Genomic DNA, 12,551 nt, shown 5'->3' with positions numbered 1-12,551 from the left:
ATGTACATCAAGCTTTAAAATAAAGACTTTTAAGATGAAAAGCGTTTTACTATTTTGAGAAAACCAAAGAACAGTCTGACACCAGTTTTTTTTGCCCGTAATCTGCCAATCGGCAGAGTAATTCCCCTGCATTGTCCTATTCTGTACTATTTTGGACTAGTTACCATTTAGCTTACATTCGTTACTGTGCAATAAAAATGAACAATTAGAAACATATAAAGAAGAATTCCTGGGGAAACATTCTTAATTACAGAACCCCTGTGGCCAAACCAGGACAAGGACTTGGAAAAACCTTAGATATGTCACGCATGAAGCAATTGTTACTAGTCCCCAGACAAACATCACTCCGCTTATACATTTGCATTGAATTCGATAAACTCATTTTGAGTCCAGGAGCACTGAATTGTCTCCTTTCTATCTATAAACCATCTTTTATGTCAGTGTTGCCAAACCAGATAATCATGGGAAAAAACAGTACTAAGCTTAGTAGTCTGCTGCTAGTTCCCTGTCCAAGTTTCGCAGTTCCCAAGTCCCCTAGCCGGTCTCTATTTCCTAACCTTGTCATGTCATCACGTGACCACTGCCGGCAATCATAAGTGGTAGTGGTCACATGTATCAACAAGCCATTACTAGATCTGGAAGAACAAATACTGCTCAAAAGACCAGGAAAGCCGTGACATGACAGTGGCAGAATATTTGCATGAGTACATAAGGCTTTTTTTCTATTAAAGGGGTTTTCGGGGACTTTAACATTGATGGCCTATCCTTAGGATAGGTCAACAATGTGTGATTGGTAGGTACTCCGCCGCTCAGCTGTTTCCAGAGTCAGCAGGAAAGGAACTGCTCAGTTACGGAGCTCCACAGCACATCACCATCAGCTGTATAGTGGCCGCGGCCGGGTGCTGCACAACTGCCACCTATTCAAATCAATAAGGGGCAGATGTGCAGTACCGGGGGCCACAATCCTGTCGTCAGAGCTGTGCAGCTCCACAACTGAGCTGTTCCGGCCGCCACTGACACCGGGAACAGCTGATCAGTGGTGGTGCCCAGTGTCGCACCCCCACAGATCAGACATTGATGACTTATCCTAAGGATAAGCCATCAATGATAAAGTTCTGGACATCCCCTTTAAGCTTCTGAAATCTACATTCATATCAAAATCTGCACCATTTGCTGCTGATTCTACGGGCCCATTTCAGTGGACTAGATGAGCCCCGTGCGCCACTCTGTTGTCTGTGCACACTTGGGGCAATCCTCCACATGGACCAGATGTCCTCCTTTGAAACTTTATTGATACAGAAAAATCACAACGTTTTTTTTTTTTTCTGTACCAATAAAGTTACTAAAGGAGGACGTCTGGTGCCCTGGTTCCTGGATTTCTCTGCACATTTCAATGGATTAGCTTTGGAAAATTCCCACTGCAAATCTGACCAAGCCACATATAGTTTTTCACTTTAATGGTGTGTAATGGTTGGAAAACTCTTGTTTTATGGCCCTGGAGGAGTTGCCTCATTGAGAAGTCTCAAGTCTGTTGCTAAAGTATAATATTAATAAGAAAATTACGCAACTTCAATTAATAGATTATTCTAGACCACCGATACATTGATGATGTCTACCAATCACACAGAGAAGGGTTGTGACCATTAGAAATAGCAAAAGGCGACCAGTAGGGAGATGCAAAAAAGAAGGCTAAGAGGAGACTCAATAGCGGTCTACAAACATCTGAAGGGCTGTCACAGTGTAGAGGGATCATCATTATTCTCATTTACACATGGAAACACAAGAAGTAATGGAATGAAACTGAAAAGGGAGGAGACACAGATTAGATATTAAAAAAAACTTTTTGACAGTGAGGGTGATCAATGGTGGTGAGTTCTCCTTCAATGGAAGTCTCTAAACAGAGGTTGGACATACATCTATCTGAGATTGTTTAGTGAATCCTGCATTGAGCAGGGGGTTGGGCATGATGACCTTGGAGGTCCCTTCCAACTCTACGATTCTATGATTCTATGGTACAAAATTGGTACCGTATTTCCACAACATTTCTCCAGGCAGTTCTATAATCCGGTATCCATATAATAGTATATACTGGAGAATAATGAAACAAGTCTTTGTCTTCCAAGATGCATTTCAAACATTTTTTTCCTAATTACAGACCTATGAAATGTCATGCTACTGTTATATTTAAAGCCTGCATGCTATACATTAAAACTATTTGACTTGGTCATTACCATCTTCTAATTGAGAAATGTCAATGAGGATCATGAAATGACTCTCCGCAGGACTTTATTCAATGTGTTAGTAACATATTATTTCATGAAAGGCATGTCAAAGGTAAAAAAAAAGATCCAAACACGGAATGTGTCACCTGAACGGCAATTATTAACATTTAATGAGTAATGTTCTTTCTAGTACTTTGCAAACAAATGCAACTGACAAACTAAGAAGAATTTATCAGAAGCAGGATTACAAATATGACTTTAGAACAGCGGCTGACTCACTACAGTGACATTTTCACGTGTGACTAATCGCTTACTAGAAATACTGTACTTTCTCTAAGGAGATGTTGATTTATTGCTAAAGTTTGCTTTTTGTTACCAACTTTTCATTTTTGCAATCTGAATGGAAACCTAAAAAGGATCAGCGGCTCGGACTGGACTCTCTCATCGATCAAAGCCCTGGAGAACTGATGAGTGTATAGGGTTGTGTTGTTTTGAAGAATAACAAAATAATAAAAAACAGAGAAAGAACAACCGGGCTGACCAGTGAATAACCTACCCATGATAACTGCTGGCTGACATAACTCATTAATGCATTTCCCAAATTTGGTCATTTATTTGCAGAAGTTGAATAATAACAGAAACTGTCACTGAGTAATCACGAAAACAGACAACAGACGTCAAAGCGCAGTGCCAAGACAATTAAATTTCCTACCTCATAGAGCTGCAATCACTCACATTCTAGGCGACATATTGTATATACATAGACCATGCCAGGAAAACATCATCTTCCTAGGACTAGATCACTTACATACAGTACATAGGTAGAAGCATCCTCCGTTGTTAACATTGTCAGAAAATTCAACATGAAATGTATCAATGCACTGTGCATTGTGAGGATTCTTCGGTGTGGGGAGCGATGATTTGTACACATGCGACCACATGCCAACTAGACGTAGGCAGCTTCGCTCAATGCAAGAGTATTGAGCTAGGACTGACACGTCTAGTCGGAATGTGGCTAGAAGTTTGCAAATTGCATACTTGTGGTCACATGACCGTTTGCTCCCGATGCTGGCACCAGAGAATCCTTACAGCGCGCCTTGTGCACATAGAGTGACTGCAGACTTGTACTCTGAGGCCGGACAGCCCCTTTAAGTGTAATCTATCTATAGCACAAGAGACACGAAGACAAACTGAAGGGAAAAACAGCAGTGAGAAGTGCACAAACTTGTAACGACTGATGGCTATTCTCTAATTTCATTATCTATGATATTCCTCCTTCTTGATAACAATCTATAATAATTATGAATACAGCACAAAATGCAATTCAAATCAATGCCAGTAAAATCCATACTAATGTAATACATCATAACACAATTTTAAGATGCACTCTCATCAAAATTTGTATCCTCTTAAAATATTGCAATCATCAATATTGTGTACTTACAATTGCTCATTTTGCCTTTCTAACCAGTTAATTCTTCTCTTTTCCATTAGATCTATGACATCACGTGATTAAAAACAGACTAGCTCAATCCTTCTAATCTCTATGTAGAAACTGGAAATCTCATTTCCCTGCATGAGACATCATTAGACCTACAATTCTACATCAATGCAAAGTCCCTGGGAAAGAGTGGAACAGTTGGGTCAGGAGTTGAAGAGGAGGTGGAAATGGGCTGCCCGGGACTTTCCAGTGATGTAAAAGTGTAGCTCTAATGATGATTCATGTAGGGAAAAGAGATTTCCTGTTCAGCTAGTTAATTTTTAATCACGTAATGTCATAGACCTAATGGAAAAGAGGAGAATTAACTGGGTAAAAGGGCAAAATGAGCAATTGTCAATACACATGGCACTGGTATAATATGATGTCTGCAATATATTAAGAGGATAAAAACTTTGATGGGAGGAGGAGGAGGAGTGCTTCTTTAAGTGCCTCCTAAAATGTGATTTCAGTGCTCCAGTTATTGGTATAGATTATACAGGCCATTACTTCTATGGCTTCCCATCTCATACAGTATTTACACATCTTTAAGCTTCCATTACTTCTATAGAACCATTCCATTATGCAATTCACCATACATTTATATTTACCCCTTCATTAACACACTCCAATATATGCAATAATACCTGCCAGAAGTCATATACAACCTTCATTATTTAGAGATCTAACCTATTCACTGAAACAGTATCCATTAACAGCACAATGAAAACAAAGCGGCAATTACAAGAGTATAAATTAGCCAAGTGGCAACACAGAACTGCAAAAGGGCAATCGGTGATTAGTGACATTTTCACATTTAGAAGCATGGCAGTCACCTGGATCTGCACCACAGCAGCCTAATGTGCCCAGACTCTTCTGGTGACCATGATGATCACCAATTACCTGACAGCAACACAACAGCTGCTATGTCTTTACAGGGACAGATGATTAACAACTTATGGTGATATTATTCTTTGCAATGCAAAGACTTTAATTAAATGCATATTGCTTCCATTGTGAATGAAAACCACAGGGGCCAAGCTAAGCATGACAAACAATAGCGTGTGTGGTGTGCACTCATTTACCAAAAAATATTATATGGCCAGCCATCCACCTAGCCAGCCATCCATCTACCCATATCCACCCATCTATTCATCAATTGACTCATCCATCTACATATCCATCCATCTACCCAACCATCCATCCACCAATCTATCTATCCAACTATACATTCATCCACCCATCTACCCATCCATCCACCAATCCATCTATCCATCAAACTATCAATTCACCAATCCATCCATCTACCCATCCATCCACCAATCCATCCATCTACCCACCCATCCAACCATCTATCCACCAATCCATCCATCCACCCATCTACCCAACTGTCCACCAATTCATCCACCCATCCATCCAACCACCCAACTTTCCATCAATCCATCCATCTATTGAACTATCCATTCACCCATACATCCAAACATCCACCCATCAACCCAACCGTCCACCAATCCATTCATCCACCCATCTACCCAACCGTCCACCAAACCATCCATCCAATTATCTATCCATCAATCCATCTATCCATACATCTACTCATCCATCCATCTACACATCCATCCATCCATCTACTCATCCATCCAACTACTCATCCATCCATCCAACTACACATCCATCCAACCATCTGCTCATCCATCCATCCATCTACTCATCCATCCATCCATCTACTCATCCATCCAACCAACCATCTACTAATCCATCCAACCATCTACTCATCCATCCAACCATCTACTCATCCATCCAACTGCTCATCCATCCAACCATCTGCTCATCCATCCATCCATCTACTCATCCATCCAACCATCTACTCATCCATCCAACCATCTACTCATCCATCCATCCAACTACTCATCCATCCAACCATCTACTCATCCATCCAACCATCTACTCATCCATCCAACCATCTACTCATCCATCCAACCATCTACTGATCCATCCATCCAACTACTCATCCATCCATCCATCTACTCATCCATCCATCCATCTACTCATCCATCCATCCCTTTTACTTATTTGCACTGCAGAATGACTTCTATAATACTGATGGATTACATTGTGTAATTAATTAATTCACTAATGCTGACAGCAATTTCTGCACAAGTATTATCTTCCCGATCTTCTGAGGAATAATTCTGTTTCATTAATTGTTACTTTTCTTGAATGTAGGAAGACACTGTGTCCCGTGACGATCCAGGCAAACGATATGCACAGAGAATATTGCAGAGCGCTGAACTTATTGACATGCCCATCAATAATTGACATAATAATTGACGAGAGACGCAAGTCATCCTACGGTGATCGCCTAACCTGCAGTCTATCCATCATTTTTATAAGCAGCAGCACATGCTGACGCATCACAAATTATTCCTTCACTTTTTTTTTCTTTTTTAGGAACGTTGCTAACGGTACCAAGTGCACCTCCCTCCTGCCTGTCCCAATTTCTCTCCTATGATTCCTCCGTATGAGCTCACACTATCAAATCACATTACATGGTATACATTAATACAAATCATCATGGAACAGCAAAAAAAACCCAAAAAAACCATCAATCACTGTCTGCTGAATTACATGACATTGTGGTATAAAGGATTGCTCTATTCTCTTGATACATATTATTCAACTACTACCCCCAACAACAAAAATCAGAGGAGCCGTCACCACCGAACCCACAGCAGATCTATCGTCTTTCCTAATTGTTTTTCACTTTAAATTTGTCACACACAGAACTGGCGACGCTCTTTGACATGTTACATTTACATTTTAATCAGTCTGCAAATACTGTGCAGTTTGGCACTGGCAGAAAATCTTGCTTTTGTAAAGACTTTTTTTTTTTTCTTCTTCCCCATCCTGGGGAAGAACTAAACAGGTCAAGCAGATTTTCACCAGGAGCTTGCCATTGTCCAAGCATCTCGCCTCCCAAACACACAGCGACAGGATGAAGAACACAAGCAGCCGGCTTAAAGTTTGCCCTCTGTATGCAGCCCTGAAAACTAACGAGACACAAAACATGCAAATTCAGCTAAAACATATAAATAAAAAATAGATAAAGGTGGCATTACCCATTCCAGGCGACTAGCATCTGTCTCACTTATATCAGTTCTCAAGAATGCTACACTGCATTTCACTGCCCATTAAATCCCTGGAAGACTCGACTTGGTGGGGATGTGAGCTTAACACAAAATGAACACTTTGAGTATCTGCTGAGCGCTTTACGCCCCCTCCCCCTCGGCTACAGTACATTACTCCTATAAACACAGATTACATTAGTGGCTAGGAGTGGAATGACTGTAGCTGCTGCCAGTTGGGGCTGCACTACACCACCTTTTCCATGTAGGTTATGACATTTTGCCTTAATTGTTCTTCCTCTCTTTTTTTTTTTTAGCCTCTGCACTGGATATAGTTTTCATCCCAGCTGACATCACAAAAGCTAAAAACAAACCCATGATGGGAACAGGACCAAAGCGTTAACCGTTTGCAGCCGCCTTCTGTACGAGACTTGGACTTGGCACAAACAGGGCACTTGGATAATGAGAAAAGAAGACTTGATCGCTAGGATGCAAGCGATTCACAACATCACGAGCCTCGGAATAATACTCCTGTACCCCCCCGCCGGAGGGCAGTAAGATATGCATTGCATTGTGCATTCATTCATAGCATAGGACAGTGAAGTGACATCTCGAGAAAGTAACTGCAGAACTATAGAAATAATACATTCTACCAACAGCGCAGAGCCCCAATGTATCGGAGGATCACTCTTCTTATTTGCGTGCGGTTGATATTGTGTTAGGGTCTATTCTTGCTTTGCAATATACTTTATGGCATACATCAGGACGATTTCCCAACATATACAGTACAGACCAAAAGTTTGGACACACCTAATCATCAACATTAGCAGAAATAAACACTTGAAATAGATCACTCCGTTTGTAATGACTCTATATAATATATGAGTTTTACCACTTTTTGTATTGAAGAACTAAAATACATTAACTGTTTGATGATATTCTAATGTTCTAATTTGCACATATATATATATACATATATATATATATATATATATATATATATATACAGTGCCTACAAGTAGTATTCAACCCCCTGCAGATTTAGCAGGTTTACACATTCGGAATTAACTTGGCATTGTGACATTTGGACTGTAGATCAGCCTGGAAGTGTGAAATGCACTGCAGCAAAAAAGAATGTTATTTCTTTGTTTAATTTTTTTTTAAATTGTGAAAAGTTTATTCAGAGGGTCATTTATTATTCAACCCCTCAAACCACCAGAATTCTGTTTGGTTCCCCTAAAGTATTAAAAAGTATTTCAGGCACAAAGAACAATGAGCTTCACATGTTTGGATTAATTATCTCTTTTTCCAGCCTTTTCTGACTATTTAAGACCCTCCCCAAACTTGTGAACAGCACTCATACATGGTCAACATGGGAAAGACAAAGGAGCATTCCAAGGCCATCAGAGACAAGATCGTGGAGGGTCACAAGGCTGGCAAGTGGTACAAAACCCTTTCCAAGGAGTTGGGCCTACCTGTCTCCACTGTTGGGAGCATCATCCGGAAGTGGAAGGCTTATGGAACTACTGTTAGCCTTCCACGGCCTGGTCAGCCTTTGAAAGTTTCCTCACGTGCCGAGGCCAGGCTTGTCCGAAGAGTCAAGGCTAACCCAAGGACAACAAGGAAGGAGCTCCGGGAAGAACTCATGGCAGTGGGGACATTGGTTTCAGTCAATACCATAAGTAACGTACTCCACCGCAATGGTCTCCGTTCCAGACGAGCCCGTAAGGTACCTTTACTTTCAAAGCGTCATGTCAAGGCTCGTCTACAGTTTGCTCATGATCACTTGGAGGACTCTGAGACAGACTGGTTCAAGGTTCTCTGGTCTGATGAGACCAAGATCGAGATCTTTGATGCCAACCACACACGTGACGTTTGGAGACTGGATGGCACTGCATACGACCCCAAGAATACCATCCCTACAGTCAAGCATGGTGGTGGCAGCATCATGCTGTGGGGCTGTTTCTCAGCCAAGGGGCCTGGCCATCTGGTCCGCATCCATGGGAAGATGGATAGCAAGGCCTACCTGGAGATTTTGGCCAAGAACCTCTGCTCCTCCATCAAGGATCTTAAGATGGGTCATCATTTCATCTTCCAACAAGACAACGACCCAAAGCACACAGCCAAGAAAACCAAGGCCTGGTTCAAGAGGCAAAAAATCAAGGTGTTGGAGTGGCCTAGTCAGTCTGCTGACCTTAACCCAATTGAAAACTTGTGGAAGGAGCTCAAGATTAAAGTCCACATGAGACACCCAAAGAACCTAGATAACTTGGAGAAGATCTGCATGGAGGAGTGGGCCAAGATAACTCCAGAGACCTGTGCCGGCCTGATCAGGTCTTATAAAAGACGATTATTAGCTGTAATTGCAAACAAGGGTTATTCCACAAAATATTAAACCTAGGGGTTGAATAATAATTGACCCACACTTTTATGTTTAAAATTTATTAAAATTTAACTGAGCAACATAACTTTTTGGTTTGTAAGATTTATGCATCTGTTAATAAATCCTGCTCTTGTGTGAAGTTTGAAGGCTCTAACTTATTTGCATCTTATCAAACCTGCTAAGTCTGCAGGGGGTTGAATACTACTTGTAGGCACTGTATATATACTGTATCTTCAACTTATACCACTGTAAAACTATAAGGAGGTGTACGTCACCCATAGGCTTTCACGACAAAAAATAATTAGGCTTTACAGAAATAGATCAGCTGACCGTGCTATACTATATAGCTGAGAATGGCATGCAGACACAGAACAGCCCAACAGCCTCAATAAACGACTGGTGGCCTATTTATACATTTGACGTATGAAGCAGAAGCTTTCCCAGGACATGCGGCAAACAGACAGGATATGCAGACTTAAGATCCCCCATACATGTTAGATGGCTGCTGGCCGAGCTATGGTTCGCCCCATCATTTACCTGGCAGCTATGTCGCCAGGTTATCTCATACACAGGAGCGCTTGGTAAGCCTATGAGAGAGCCATTGCCAGATGTCGGGCAGCCACTTATTTCAGCAGTCTGATATCGAACGTGTCGGATACTTATCTAGCCTGTAAATCACTTGTCCTGGGCTCCCACACATTAGACAGTCGTCTAAACCAGTCGGTATCGGCAGCGTAGGCCAACATTAGTTTTCATGTGTAGTACTCTTAGTCTTAGGCCGGGATCACACATGCAAGAAACTCGGACGAGTCTCGCATCTTAATACCCGGCACTGCCGCCGGCACTCGGGAGCGGAGTGTGGTGTGGCTGCATGTATTTCTATGCAGCAGCACGCTCACATGTGTGATCCCAGCCTTACTTCAATATTACACCATGATAAAAACAATGGATGCTGGTGGCTCACTCTATATAAATAGTAAAGGTGTTGTCCAGGATAATAAAAAAATGGCTGCTATCTCCCCCAAACAGTACCGTACCTGTCTAGTGATTGTGTTATTGCAGCTCAACCTGGTTCACTTTTATGAAGTTGAGTTGCAATACCAGATACAACCCTTTTCCAGATGTGGAACTGTTTTTGTGGACAACTTCTTTAACTATGTCATGATTGCCCATAGACTACAAACGTCCAGCCAGTCCACGCTTTACTCTGCAGTGATTTTCCAGTACGCCACAGCATAATATAACATCTGCATAATAATGTGCCGAGGAAGCGGGAAGACTGCTGTCCGACACAGCCGGACTCCACATAGAAATGGCAGAGACAGTTTATTTCCATTTCTGCCTTCTCTATCACTGTATGTAGAGCGCTGGATAAGCACTGTGTATACAGAATAGAAAACACAGAAAACACTTATAGTGCTTCCTTCTCCAGCAGCAAAAAAAAAAGCTGATACCATTTTACTTAAATAGCACCAACGTATTCCACAGCTCTTTACAGACATTGTCCTCACTGTCCCCAAAACTAAAATTCCCTATTGGAGTGTGGGAGGAAACCAAAGTGCTGATAGAAAACTCATGCAAACAAGGAGAGAAAGAAAAAAAAACTCCTTGCAAATGTTGACCTTGGGGGGGATTTGAACCCTGGACCACAGCGCTAACCACTGAGCCACAATGCTACCCAATAAAAATTGCTGCTACTAGCCCCACCCCCATAAGGATGAAGTAACATATGAAACGTGCGTTGGGGCGAAGGGGAGCATTTTGCATTGACCACTGATGATGTAATTGTTGTGCGCTTTATTTGTCATTGTTAAAATGCCATTAAGCTTTTGATCAGGTAGTACCACTTGAGTGCTTCATAGTCAGCCATTATATATACTGACTTTCAGCTTACACATTAGGCACTTTAGCGTCATGTTTTTTGGCTCTTGCAAATTTGGCATTTTATCATGGATTTCTGTTAGTGTTATAGTGACATATGTCAGACATCTTGCTCCTTTCTTTTTGCTTAGTGGTCTCTGTTTGCTTTTAATATAAAATTGTTTCTTTAATAAAATATGGATTTTATTTGGAATTATACTCTTGACTTTGTTCTTTGGTGTTGTTATATAATGTTGTGAGTTATTCCTTATGTGATTATTTGGGCATTTGTGTAATATTATATATTATATATATATATTATAATAGTCTCGTTTATGTCTAATGTGTATCAGTATCATGTACGTTTGCTGGAGAATAGCAGTTTTTGGCATGGGCTTGTTGTATTATTGTGTGGTTTAGCAGTTTGTGGCTTTTGCAGTCCTGTACGTTCAGTTAGCTGTGGTTTCTGTAATAATCTATATCTATAAGTCTGCAGAAGGTCATGTAAACACACAAAAGAACCAAGTATTCTGTATATAAAGTGTTAAATGTCACCACTGTGTAAATATACACCATAGGAAACTATGACAGGAGGAAAGTGTTTCCTTCAATCAATAAGAAGTGAAGATAAAGGCTCCTTTTCATATTAACTCAGTTTACACTTACTATATTTCATATATCACATGTCACCAATAACTAGTGCACATCGTCAGTGAGACCTCTGTAGTAGTTGGATACATTTGGTATTACATTATTATCATTATTACAGCAAACTGTAAAGCAACAATGAACATAACACACACAGCATCAAGGAAACGTTGCAGAATTATAGAAATCACAGGACGGATAGACATGTTAATTAAAGCAAATGATGGAAAAATGGAAATTACATTTTCATAACATCTCAATGTTTTCAAATATTGAATATGAGCGCCATATGCAGAAATCCCCACACTTACAGCCTTGGCTGCTATTAGTGAGGTTATTAATGGCTGTCTTATTAATGTTCTGCCAAGCTGAGTGGACACAAGTAATCAAGATCCACTGCTGGCAGCTCCTTTTGCAATTCAAGATCTGCATGTGCCAAGCGATGACATGGAGCGCAGGGACGCCAGTATTATATTTCTACAACTTTTTTTGGTGTTTCAATTACGATGTTGAGGAGTATAAAAGTATCTTATAATATATGATATCAGAATAACATATAACATGTAGTCAACTATTCTAGCACACCAATATTGATATGCATATGATTCAATGTGAGATTACGGACCTGTAAAGACGAATGAATGCTAAGCATAATGCGGCTTTTATACACAAAGTGGATGAGCAGGAATGTGGTCCACTGGCTCCTGATTGGTGCATCGTTGCATGATAATGCAATTGAAGAAAGCACTTGATTAGTCTGAAAAGCAGATTTCACAAGGCTGTTGTCAAATGGGAAATCAAACATGAACGTAGTTTATGGTGAACAAAAGATCCAC

General features: G+C 40.7%; 1 protein-coding gene across 3 annotated transcripts in view; it reads right to left on the bottom strand.

Annotated features, from left to right (window-relative positions):
- ARID5B (AT-rich interaction domain 5B) overlaps window positions 1-12,551 on the bottom strand; it is a 354,406-nt gene that overhangs the window by 88,353 nt on the left and 253,502 nt on the right. Inside the window, exon 1 of one of the 3 annotated variants that reach the window (XM_073548294.1) lies at window positions 6,819-7,050. The exons of the other annotated variants lie outside the window; for them this stretch is intronic. Coding sequence (XP_073404395.1) covers window positions 6,819-6,822 — 4 coding nt within the window. The 5' untranslated portion in view covers window positions 6,823-7,050. Of the gene's footprint in view, window positions 1-6,818; window positions 7,051-12,551 lie in introns of those variants that run through there. 3 annotated transcript variants of the gene reach the window in all.

The sequence above is a fragment of the Dendrobates tinctorius genome, unplaced genomic scaffold (genome assembly GCF_039654945.1).
Source record: "Dendrobates tinctorius isolate UK_male_01 unplaced genomic scaffold, ASM3965494v1 ptg000156l, whole genome shotgun sequence".
In the NCBI taxonomy this organism is placed as follows: Eukaryota; Metazoa; Chordata; class Amphibia; order Anura; family Dendrobatidae; genus Dendrobates; species Dendrobates tinctorius.
This window is presented reverse-complemented; position numbering and strand designations above follow the sequence as displayed.